Source organism: Acinonyx jubatus, chromosome E3 (assembly GCF_027475565.1).
Source record: "Acinonyx jubatus isolate Ajub_Pintada_27869175 chromosome E3, VMU_Ajub_asm_v1.0, whole genome shotgun sequence".
NCBI lineage: Eukaryota > Metazoa > Chordata > Mammalia > Carnivora > Felidae > Acinonyx > Acinonyx jubatus.
Window position 1 is genome coordinate 10,197,174 of NC_069398.1, and position 12,426 is coordinate 10,209,599.

The 12,426-nt window shown below is 41.7% G+C and overlaps 1 protein-coding gene across 7 annotated transcripts in view; it reads right to left on the minus strand.

Moving 5' to 3' along the window:
* SMG1 (SMG1 nonsense mediated mRNA decay associated PI3K related kinase) overlaps positions 1 to 12,426 on the minus strand; it is a 137,360-nt gene that overhangs the window by 14,383 nt on the left and 110,551 nt on the right. For all 7 annotated transcript variants that reach the window (XM_053213536.1, XM_053213537.1, XM_053213538.1 and 4 more), the window contains 13 exons: positions 11,722 to 11,970; positions 11,081 to 11,219; positions 10,884 to 10,993; positions 10,545 to 10,763; positions 9,543 to 9,733; positions 8,409 to 8,581; positions 7,981 to 8,260; positions 7,243 to 7,515; positions 6,778 to 7,012; positions 6,287 to 6,513; positions 3,283 to 3,433; positions 2,995 to 3,184; positions 2,137 to 2,606 (listed from right to left, as the gene is read on the minus strand). In XM_053213536.1, coding sequence (XP_053069511.1) covers positions 2,137 to 2,606; positions 2,995 to 3,184; positions 3,283 to 3,433; positions 6,287 to 6,513; positions 6,778 to 7,012; positions 7,243 to 7,515; positions 7,981 to 8,260; positions 8,409 to 8,581; positions 9,543 to 9,733; positions 10,545 to 10,763; positions 10,884 to 10,993; positions 11,081 to 11,219; positions 11,722 to 11,970 — 2,907 coding nt within the window. The remainder of the gene's footprint in view (positions 1 to 2,136; positions 2,607 to 2,994; positions 3,185 to 3,282; positions 3,434 to 6,286; positions 6,514 to 6,777; positions 7,013 to 7,242; positions 7,516 to 7,980; positions 8,261 to 8,408; positions 8,582 to 9,542; positions 9,734 to 10,544; positions 10,764 to 10,883; positions 10,994 to 11,080; positions 11,220 to 11,721; positions 11,971 to 12,426) is intronic.

Genomic DNA, 12,426 nt, shown 5'->3' on the forward strand with positions numbered 1-12,426 from the left:
CCAACTGGGCTATAATTTAAAAGTAATACATTGCGCTTTTATTAAAATGATGGACAGCTGTTCAGATGAACAAAACTGAAAGGCTTTTTTATGTTTTCCATACGGCTGTCAATTTTTAAGGAAATAAACTAAAACGTATCAAATAATGAAACTTTCAACATCACACTTTTTAGAAGAAAAAATTTTAAAAACTCCAATGTGTTAGAAAGACTATTAATACATAATGAAAACAACTTCAAAATCTGAATAAATTAGTTTTCTTAATTCATGAGCTAAAAAAAACAGCTATTGATAAAACCGCAAAGAGAAGGAAATACACTGGTTCCTCACACTGGGCTATAACCACGAATTCCACCACTGGAAAGCAGCTTCAACATAAATGATACCAAAAAACCACTGTCTGTACCAAAACAGACCCCAAGAAAATGGCAGTCCCCAAATATTACTCTATGAGTTATATAACCTGTTTGAAGCTACTGATAATATTGAAGCCTGTATTGGCGGGGGTGGGGGTGGGGGTGGGGGAATAGCTACAATTTATACTGTGTTTAGTGTCTTAAACAGAACGTAACTTTTTTTTAACATTTACTTTTAATGTTTATTTTTTGAGAGAGCGCACGAGTGCACGCATGAGAGTAGAGGGAAGGGGCAGAGAGAGAGGAAGACACAGAAGCCAAAAGAGCACAGTGCGGGGCTCAAACCCACAAGCTGTGAGATGATGACTCAAGCAGAAGTCGGATGCTTAACCGACTGAACCACCCAGGTACCCCTTTAACGTTTATTTTTGAGAGAGAAAGAGAAAGAGAGAAAGAGAGAGAGAAAGAAAAAGGAAGGAGAGAAAGAAAAAGGAAAGAGAGAAAAAGGAAAGAGAGAAAGAAAAAACAAAAGAGAAGAAAAAAGAAAAGAAAAAAGAAAAGAAAAGAAAAGAAAAGAAAAAAAAGAAAAGAAAAGAAAAGAAAAAACAGAGAGCATGAATGGTGGAGGGGCAGAGAGAGGGGCAGGGAGACACGGAATTCGAAGCAGGCTCCAGGCTCTGAGCTGTCAGCACAGAGCCCAACACAGGGCTCAACCCCACGAATCACGAGATCAGGACCTGAACCAAATCGGATGCCTGAGCCACCCAACTGTCCTGAACATCATTTTTTTTTTTTTTTAAAGTTTATTTATCTATTTTGAGAGGGGGGTGGAGAGAAAATCCAAGCAGGTTCCGCACTGACAGCCTATTCAGGGCTCCATCTCACGATCCGTGACATCATGACCTGAACTGAAAGGAAGAGTCAGACTCAAATGACTGAGCCACCCAACATTCCATATAGAACATCATTTGGGGGAGAGGGGGGAGCGGCAGATTTTTTAAAGTTGATTTATTTTTGAGAGCGAGAATCGCAAGCAGGCTCCGCGCACCTCCCCAAGCCCACCCCAGTGCAGGGCCCAATGTGGGGCTTGAACTCACAAAACACGAGATCGTGACCTGAGCGGACACCAAGAGTCAGATGCCTGATCAACTGAGCCACCCAGGTGCCCCTAGAACATTTTTAACCCTCATGGTCCTGAACCTTTGTGAGAGGTACTGTCCCCACCTTAGGGAAGTTAAACTCAGATTCATATACCTGAATCCAAATCCATCTCACCCCCAAAGCCTGTGCTATCATACTGGCCCCCTAACTAATCAAGGACAAAAACCGGCTTCTCAAAAAAACAATTTCCAAATGATGAAAGATTCATGCACAAAGTTGGTAACACATCAAGAGAGCATCAGGGAAACAGAAGTCACCTTAGAAATCATCTTAATTACACGTTAAATCATATAGGAGGCACATTCACATAACGAATAAATTCAACCATTAGAAATTATATTTACAAGCAATACTTAATGACACAGACAATACCAAACATACAACGCTGATGGAAATGAATTCAAAGGTCACAAAGTGTAAACACAAAACACTCTCCACTACATGGAACACAGACAAGGAATAACAGGAAAGAAACACCAAAATTCCAAAAAGCTGGGTTTGCTGCAAGCTGGCACAATTCAGGATGTTTATATTTTTTTCCCCTTATATTGTTTTATATTAATCTCCCCAGATTTTCAAATTCCTACATTGGGGAAAACCACACTCGAAAAATACTTACTTGAAACATGGCAATATGCAGCTGAACACGCTGCAGGCTTGTCTTACAAGAAGAAATACTGGTTTCCAGCCTGCGCACCAAATCATGCTTCTTCCAGGCAGTGTCGTAGGAACTCGCTAACACCGTCGCCCTGTTCATGACCAATTGAGAGAACTTTCCGATCTGGATGTTGTGCTCCACTGCTTTCTTACAAAGATCATCAACAGAAACTTTGCTTTCAGCACCAAAATCCTTCGCCTCTACTTGAGCAATAATGTCTACACCTAGAGCACTGATAAAACTGCAGAGGGTGAGTCCTAGGGCTTGGTTGGGAAGTCCAATCAAGAGCTGCCTCACGAAGTCAGCCGTGAATGCCTTTATAGGTTTGGCCATCTGGTCTTCACTGAAACAAGAGTTTCTAAAAAGGGTTTTCACATTGACCATCTGAACAGGACCATTTACAGTATTCTGATCTTCAAGTGAACTTGATCCTAAAAAAAGAAAAGCTTCTTAAAGTATTTCATGCCAAGCAAAATAAGGTGACAGTACTGCTTATTTAACAACAAGACTTGGGGAGCCTGGGTGGCTCAGTCGATCGGGCGTCTGACTTCAGCTCAGGTTGTGATCTCACAGCTCGTAAGTTCGAGTCCCCGTCAGACTCTGAGCTGAGCCTGTTTCAGATTCTGTGTCTCCCTCTCTCTCTGCCCCTCCCCCAGCTCACACTCTGTCTCCCTAAGAACTAAATAAACATAAACAAATAAAAAAAATAAAAAAAAAATAAAAAGACTTAATGAACATACAATTAAATTAAGCCTACCCCATCCTACACAACTAAATTCTACACAGCTAAATCCGACACGTTTAAATGTGAAGTATTACCTGACAAAGTTTTAGAAAAGGTACCACAGAGCCTGAAGAACTCCTTAATTGTCTGTAGTCTTTTTAGAAAGAAAATTTCTTCTAGCACCTGCCGGTGATTATCATCATCAAAAAAATTGACTTGGGTGCTCCTAGCTTCCCTTATAATGTCAATCTTTCGCCAAGCTATGGGAATTTCCATCTTGTTTAACTATGTAAAAAAGAAGAAAAGTTCATTTCTCCACTCTTTGTACTGTGAACAACTACTTTACTACACTTGCATTATTTATTCATAAAGTCAATATTTACCTTTTCAATTAGTAAACCAAAAGCAGTTTCCACCTGGGCAAACATGCCATCAAATGCTACCAACAGCATCTGGCCAGCTGACATTTTTGGTGTTTCATCAACTGAACCATTTCTTGGTTGGATTAATTCACCATATTGAGCATGAAGTATTCTAGAGAAAAAGAAAAGGGAATTAAAATCCTACCTGAAGAGTAGTACGTTTGAGAGAGAACACACAGAAGTTCAACAAGTGTCAGAGCCGGCTAACATGTAATCTAGAAAACAAATCTTGTTGCGTGAAGAGTGTTAACGGTAAAACGGCATGTAGTGTCCACCATAATGTGAAGTTAATGATTCCAATTCAGTATTAATAACTGATCATGTGATTAAATTTAATGCAAACTTGAATTATAACAATTTTTAAAAGAACTACATAAGATATTATAGTCTCATTCTATACAAAGAATGTAAAATAATACAGCCTCCCAATAACTGTCAAGAATCACACAATTCTGAAGTTGGAGGACTTAGCAAAAATTGTCCAGGATGTTCACACTACTGTCACATGACCGAGCCAACTACAGGCAGTAAACTCAGATGCCTGCCATCTTTGGCAAGCTTGGTTTTGAATAATGCATAGTCTGAGCATAGGTTTTCAGAAATTCACCCTGCTCATCATTGTTAACTTAAGACTTACAAAGTGGCTTATGGATCAAGACACTATTCCAAAATTTTTATATAAAAAAAATCAAAAACAGCACTCCTAGTACCTACAACTAGTATCAGTTTATGTCACTGATGTTAACTAGACTGTCAACTTTATCACACAGAAACTGCTACAAAACTATTAAGAGAATTTAAAAACTAGGCTAACCAGAGCAATTTCTTCTTCTTTTTTTTAATATACGAAATTTATTGTCAAATTGGTTTCCATACAACACCCAGTGCTCATCCCAAAAGGTGCCCTCCTCAATACCCATCACCCACCCTCCCCTCCCTCCCACCCCCCATCAACCCTCAGTTTGTTCTCAGTTTTCAAGAGTCTGTTATGCTTTGGCTCTCTCCCACTCTAACCTCTTTTTTTTTTCCTTCCCCTCCCCCATGGGTTTCTGTTAAGTTTCTCAGGATCCACATAAGAGTGAAAACATATGGTATCTGCCTTTCTCTAACCAGAGCAATTTCTAATGAAAAAAAGAGCTACAACATGCTATAAAATTTTCCTTAAGATGATGAAAGTTTCTCCAAAACAAGGTACAAATATAAGCTGTAACAGAACCAAGCATGAAGATAGTCACCCAACTCACACAAAACAGTGGACAATCATCCATTTGAGGTAAGGGAAATCTGAATTAGATATTAAAGGGAGATAAATGAGGGCTGAAATACAGTGAGAAAGAAAGGTGTACTGATCTACATTTCACATTTGAAATAATGCTAAAAATTAAATGATAAAGATGTTAGGCAAATAATCTATACCATCGTCTAACTGACATTAATAATTACACTCTTTTTTTATTGTATGGTGAAGTAACTACAAGTAAACATAAAATAGGAAAACTGTGAGTGCAGAAAACACTAAAAATTATTGTTAACATTTTAGGTCAAGTAGCAGCACCATGATTAAGAAAAATAAGTTTAGGGGCTCCTGAGTGGGTCGGTTGGTTCAGCGTCCAACTTCAGCTCAGTTCATGATCTCACAGTTTGTGAGTTCAAGCCTTGCATTGGGGTTCTGTGCTGACAGCTCAGAGCCTGGAGCCTGCTTCAGATTCTGGGTCTCCCTCTCTCTCAAAAACAAACATTAAAAAAAAAAGTTTTTTTAATAAAAATAAGTTTATATTTTAGATACATATACTTCCTACAGTATTTAAGAATGAAAAGATACCTGCTTCAAACTAATTGGGGTAGTACAATTAAAAAAAAAATTTTTTTTTCTTAACGTTTATTTAGTTCTGAGAAAGAGAGAGAGAGCAGGGGAGGGGCAGAGAAAGAGGGACACACAGAATCCAAAGCAGGCTCTGGGCTCCAAGCCAGCAGCACAGAGCATCACCCGGAGCTCGAACCCACGAACTGCGAGATCATGACCTGAGCCGAAGTTGGACCCTTAGCCGACTGAGCCACCCAGGCGTCCCAGGGCGGTACAATTTAAACAAATAATTTAAACAACTTAAACAGATGCAGATAATACCCAAAGGTGGTAAAACAAAGGTTCATTCTACTATTCTACTTTCTTTAATCTTTGAATTTTCTCATGGAGGAAGCACGGCAGGTCAATCCATTTCAACTCTCTCAATTATACTTTCTGGGGTCAACTGGACACGAGAATGCCAAAGAAAGATGTCTTGAGTCACCAGAGATAAAGGGACTTAAACCATGGGGACAGTGCATGGCTGGAAGAACCACCCAACCTTTACAGGTTCCAAGGTCAAACTGTTTTTCTGGATTTATGAGATGAAAAACACAGCGTTCAGTATCTAAAACAAACAATAAAATTTAAGCAAATTTAAAAGCCTTCACCTGAAGTGAGCTGTATACTCCATTAGCTAACTAAACTGGCGCGTGTGATTTCATGGAGTTCTGAGGGCTGGCTTAAAAAATACTACACTCCACTCCGTGTGTATTCACATGGTGAAACACCACCCACGCACGCGTCGTGTATGTGTTAGAACGGCACAGAGCTACACACACACAAACAAGCGCGTGAGTAACTGGTGAAACCTCAGGAAGCCCTGCTGACCGCGGCAACATCCCTTTCGCGGTGCTGCCACAGCCCATCAGTAGGCAAGATGCTAACGCTGCAGGATGGATGAAGCGTGAGCGAGATGTCCCTGCACACGGTTTTTACGACTTCCTGAGAACCTGTAGTTATTCCCAAATAAAAGTTTTTTAAAGATAAGTAAGCATTTGCAAGTAATTGTATCTGCTGTAAAATTAAAACTGAACTCAGAGTAGAATAAGAGCTCAGAACCCCTTTATCTGGCTTCTCCATCTCTTTCCCAAGAAAATTGCACAGCTAGCATTCACTTGCCTGGCTACATCGATGTAATGAGCATGTGTTTCTTCCTCGAGTCCCATAGCTGCATTTCTTAAGTAGGCCTGAAGAGATTCAACTAGAGTCTGCAGGGGAACGCCATCAGTGGTCTGCTCAATAAGACCGTCCAGCTCATGAAGCATACTTTCTAAAGTGTACTCTCCTTTCATCAAACATCTCAGTGCTTCTGGAAATATGATTTGCCGGAAATTTGAATTTAATTCCTATAAATATGTGAGAAATATATTTTAATGTTTTCTGAGTTTAGATAAGTTATATATTTACAGGCTTAATGCCATATATTAAGAACTTATGCAACTATAACCAACTTATGGCCACAAACCTCTCAGTGATCTTTAAGCGACCAATGAAGCAGGATTAAAAGGGGAGAAGTCAAATTGCCTTTCTGAACCAAAGATGTAAGAAGTACGGTGTTCAACTGATGTAAAACAAATTCATCAACTTTAAGCTAACTTAAAAGTGCTCACCTGAAGGGAGGTGTATACTCCGTTGGCCAGGTGAACCGCCTCAGAAGCTTCCAGGGGGTTCGGGATGTCTAAGTCCTGCGGCACCAGGTGGCACTGCTTCAGTAACTGCACCAGGCACGTGACGTTCCCGCTCATGCTGCAGAGCTCCTCCAGGAACCAGGCTCCGTCCCGAGAGGTCAGATCCACCAGCTGCTCTCCCGCGCTTGAAGCTGCACCTTCCATCATCAGGTTCCGCCTAAACTCAATTAAATATTTGTACAGTGAAACCGACCCAGCTACCCTCACTCACAAAAGCGAATGCCTCAACACTGGAAAGGAAGTAAAGCAGTTGTGACGTCAAGCAAGACCCAGGACAGCACAGAATACCTTAAGTTGGGGATTAAACAAAAGACCAGTGAAATCGCAAATAAACATCAATGTTTTCAAGACAACGAAACGGTCTCCACAGGAGGCTGGCTGACTCACCTTGTGAGGGTACAAAGGGCCGAAATGATAACACTCGCTAGACTCAAAGATCCTTCTTCTCCATTCTCGTGAAGAAAAACTTTAATACAACGTTCAATTTCTTTCAATTGATCTTCACAGACAGGCACAGTGACAGCTTCCTGTTTCAAGCGTTCCACTTGCCTAATAAGCCTGCTGTTGATGTCAGCTGCGTACCGCTGCAGAGTCATTTCGGTGGCAGTGATGAACTGACACACTGTTGGGGGGGGCTGGGGGGCATACTGCATTTCGTATCTATAAAACCAGAGAGAGGCGCTTGTTTACAACACAACCACACTGGACCCAGGGCGACATGGGGTATCGCATATGATCCTCAAACCTTAAACAGGAGAAATCGTGATTTCCATTTTTACAGCCAAGTCTTAGGAACTGAAGTAACTTTCCATGATGACTCGTTAATGAGGGACAGATCAATGTTTGAGTTTAGCTCTCTTGACCCAGATCCCCGTCAGTGGCTAAAAAGACTCCAACACTGGGATCCACTTTATTTAATGAGGAAAACCACACTGTCTTAGGAGGGAAAGCATGAGCTCAGATTCTCCTCAAACCAAGAAAAAAGTGACTCCGTTTAAAACCCCATCCATCAACCCATTCTCGCAGAAAAAATGAAATATCATGCACACATAATGATAATCCTTTGAACACAGCTTTGCTTCCAATCGCAGGAGAAGTTAAGCAAATGAAGCATGACCAACTCACTTCCTGTAGAGCTCCTGACAGCGCTCTACTGTGATGTTACAGATGAGCTCTTCCATCCAGGTCTTCCACTGTTCAATCCGATGTTTCTGAAATATGGCCTTGGGGTACTGCAGAGCCACGGTCGCATAGTGATGCAGCTGCTCCAGGCAGCCCCGGAGCACGGAGCGCCGCTGCTGGAGAAGGGCGCCCACCTCCCCCTCCAGCTGCTCGCACTGGCTGATCAAGTGGGCCTGGCCGGCATTCTGTAGAAAGGCTGTCGCTGGCACATAGCTCGGAGGACCTTTTGGTGAAAGAGGACTATTAATACCAGTGCAACTATTCCCACCCAGCAGTCACTGCAAGGAGCACAAAGCAGAACCCCACACATAACAAAACAACCCCAGATTCACAGGCTCACGTGTGTATCTAAAATAAATCAAAACCCATACCAAGGTCCATTTGTGTGCTGATCTCCTGAAGCAAACTTGCAAGCTGTGTTGCTTCTAAATTATTGAACGCAGCCTGATAATGTGTTATCCACTGTTCAAATTCATTGAGCTTCACCTGGATTGCTTCCTGAACAGCCCTTTGCTGAGTCTGTAGTTGAGTGTGTTCAGAATACCTAAGAGGAAGGGAAAACATTTTTTAATTGGTTCTTTCTTCTACGTACTTTCATAACCTTGATTTTGCTCATACTTGGGACTGCCTAGCAAGCTCCCTTTTCAATCTTGAGGGCAGTGCTCAAACGTAATACCTTACTTCTCTGATTTTTTCCTGTAACTCTCTCAACTATACTCACAACATTCTAAATAAAATTCTACTATACCTTCCAGGTTTTGAGTTCTCTTCAGCATAAAAGACAAGAAGGTTGACAGATCTTTTGAATCTCACAGACTCGTGCAATGTGTTGCATCTGCATATTTACCGCTTACTGAGCACCTACCTACTCTGTACGAGGTTCATTCACTTAGATCATTCTAGTTTAATGCTTAACTCAGCAAAGTGGATAACATACCTGCCACTGTACTAATGAATAAGGACTCAGACACAGACTGTAGAGAGAAAACCCAGGTTTGCCTGAATCCAAGTTCATATTCTAACCACTATACCCACCCATCTCCCATAGTTACATGCTCAAACATGTGAATATAAAAAAGCAGAAAATTTAAATGAATTTTTGTGCATTAGCATTTTGAAACTGCAGTCCTTGGGAGTATTTTTATAATTTATGTAAACTGCTGTAATAATTCTAATTCAGGTTGACAATGTTTACACAAATGTGAAAATGCTCCTTCATGGCAAATATTAAGAAACAAGAGCTTGGGGCTCCTCGGTGGCTGTCAGTTAAACATCTGACTTGGGCTCTCAGGTCATGATCTCACAGTTCACGGGTTCTGTGCTGACAGCTTGGAGCCTGGAGCCCACTTCATATTCTCTGTCTCCCTCTCTCTTTGTCCCTCCCTCTCTCATGCTCTGTTTCTCCCTCTCCCTCCTTCCCTCCCTCCCTCTCTCTAAAATACATAAACATTAAAAAAACCTTTTTTTTTTTTTTTTTAAGAAACAAGAGTTCAACACTTTTAAACCTGTGTTGCAGAGTGTGAGAAGGATGGTCCACTCCTTCCGCTCCTTCTAGAAACTCTATTTCTTCTAGCAGTTTGCCCTGCAGTTTTTCCACATCTGTCAGTTGCTCTTGCAAGCTTAGGTATTCATCTAAGCTGCTGTCCAGCTTGGGAAGCACAACCAGCATCTCATCCCTGTTCTTAAACCAGTTCACCTGTAGAAAGATAATTATGATTAGAAAGATTCTTACAGGGTCAACTGTGAGACAGCATGACACGTGCCAGAAGGAATGTGTTAGATGAACACCCTGTCCCTGACAGGGTGATGGTATCACCTGCATTTTACAAATAAAGATAAGCAGGGCGTTCAAGTTCACACAGCTGTAGTAAACAGGGACTCAAATCCCACAATAGCATGTAGTTACCACCAAGGCACACAAAACAGTGTTGGCATCACTGGCTACCACAATACTAAGATTAAGACTGACGGGAGGCTATCTAATTAAAGAACACCTAAAACAGTCACTGGTAAACACACTGCAGTGTATTAAAAAAGGTCTAATTTTTTTCAATTCATGAACCCATCTCCAACAAACAGGAGTGTGATCGTGTGCCTTTGTGCACAACACAAATGTGTTGGCAGCATTTCCTACTAACAAGACATCAAATCGCCCTATTCCGCTGCCCTTTCAATGTTGTACATGACAGTCCTCCAAAAAAAATTTTTTTAAAGATAGCTTTAGAGGCATGTGGGTGGCTCAGTTGGTTACACGTCTGACTTTAGCTCAGGTCAGGATCCCGCGGCTCATGGGTTCGAGCCCCAAGTCGGGCTCTGTGCCAACAGCTCGGAGCCTAGGGCCTGCTTCAGATTCTGTGTCTCCCTCGCTCTCTGCCCCCACCCCGCTGAAAAAATAAACATTAAAAAAAAATACTATTCCTATGAAAATAACTAAATCAACAGAGTTTCACCCACTTTTTGATGGACATGTTAACACTAAAGAAGACGGTGACTGTCACTGCCCTCACCTTAATTTCAGCTACTCTGGAAGAAAAGAGGCTGCGGGTGATCTCTCGCTCCATCTCTCTCTTGCTCTGCTTGCTCTCGGCCTGCTGGCCGCCTCCACCGTACACAGCGCCAGCAAACCCGGCCTCGCCCCCGGCCGTCCAGTCCACCAGAGGGTCATACACAAAGGCCTCCAGCAAAGTCAGCAGAGTCTCTCTGCCGCGCCGCATAATGTGTAGAACCTGTTTTTAGAGAAGTTTCAATCAGGCTTTCCCCCAGTTTCCTCACTGAAATGCAGTCTTTCATTCCACAAGATCTGTTAATTTAACAGGTACGTGAAAAGGTGGAGAGAAACAGCGTACCTGCTCGCATGAAAGCCTAAAAACACCTTCTACTCCAGTTACACCCAGTGCCGTTTCAATGTTCTGTGTCATTCGGAAAGGGACCTTCTCAGGAACTCTAAGGCTTTTACCTTGAAAAGACAAATGGTTCTATTTTTGTCCTTTCACCAAAAACATCTGACCCACACGTAAATGTAAAAAGTCCAATTTGATTTTACCTTTTTCAAAGCAAACGTTGTAGTCTATGTGAACCACCTCTCCAGTCGTCATATCTATGAGAACGTTATCCAGATGTCTGTCTCCAAGGCCAATTATGTATCCGACCATAGACATGACTGCAGTAGATCTGGCGTAAGACTAAACAAGAGGGTAAAGGGTGGGGAGAGCAGGCTGTAACACCATCAGCAAATCTCCTTCCAACACAGACTGGACGCTTCAAAATTCCCAACACCATAACCCCGCTCCCTCATTTCTAACTAGCTGGCACTCCTCGGGGCTGCTACGAGCGGTCACGGAGGCTCTGTGCTGAGCAGCAGCACACAACACTGTGGTCCTTGTTGGTCGTGCTCAGTATCAGAATGCTGGATTTTAAAATCAAAACTATTTTCAGTCTCCCTAGTTTTTCCTTTTCTCAAATTTTTATTCTTTCGTTCCATCCATAATCCCCTCTGTTCTGCCCACACACAGTCATGGCCACGCCTCATAAAAATAAGTGCACATAAGATTCAAATACAGTTCTCGAATTTCCACGTCTGGAGGGAGACAAGGGGGAAGAGAAGGACGGTGAACAACATACACAAGATAGGAAACAGGCAAAAGAAACAGCAATATTGATTACAGTCCCAAACAAAACACATACCTGTGTGACTCTCCACCATTCGTCAGGGGTGGTACAAGATGACCAAAGCTCTTTAGCAAGAAGATTGGGGGGGGTGGCCTCCATTAACTCTTCTAATACCGCCTTCATTACATGAAGAGGCCAATCTCGTCGGGACACATCCAAACTAAGTCCAACTGCTTTTAAAGCAGGGCCAATTTTACTATAATAAAGTTCACTAGGACGAGGTACAATTCCCGGATTCTGAGGAGTTTGGTAGGAATCTTGGGCCTTAAAAAAAATTTTTTTTAAGAAAAAAAATTAACTTTATTTAAACAAAGGTTACTTGGAATATAAAGTAGTATGTTAAAAACTGATTTTTGAGTGGCATTCTCCATCTATGTAGCCAATTTATACACACCAAACAGGTAATTCTTCTGGAAGTTCCATCTTTCTTACAATCTACACATCTTTCTCTTAATTAACTACTATGACTTTATTGGAAACTTGGTCTACTGTTCTATTTTCTCGAGGTTCAATTCAAACTCAACATCCAATTTACATTCTTCTTTGTAACATACAATTCTATTTAAAATTAGTCGTTAATTTGGAATGCCTGAGTGACTCAGTAGGTTAAGCATCCTACTTTTGATTTCTTTGGCTCAGGTCATGATCTCGCGGTTTTTGAGTTCAAGCCCCACGTGAGACGCTGTGCTGACCGTCTGGAGCCTGCTTGGTATTCTCTCT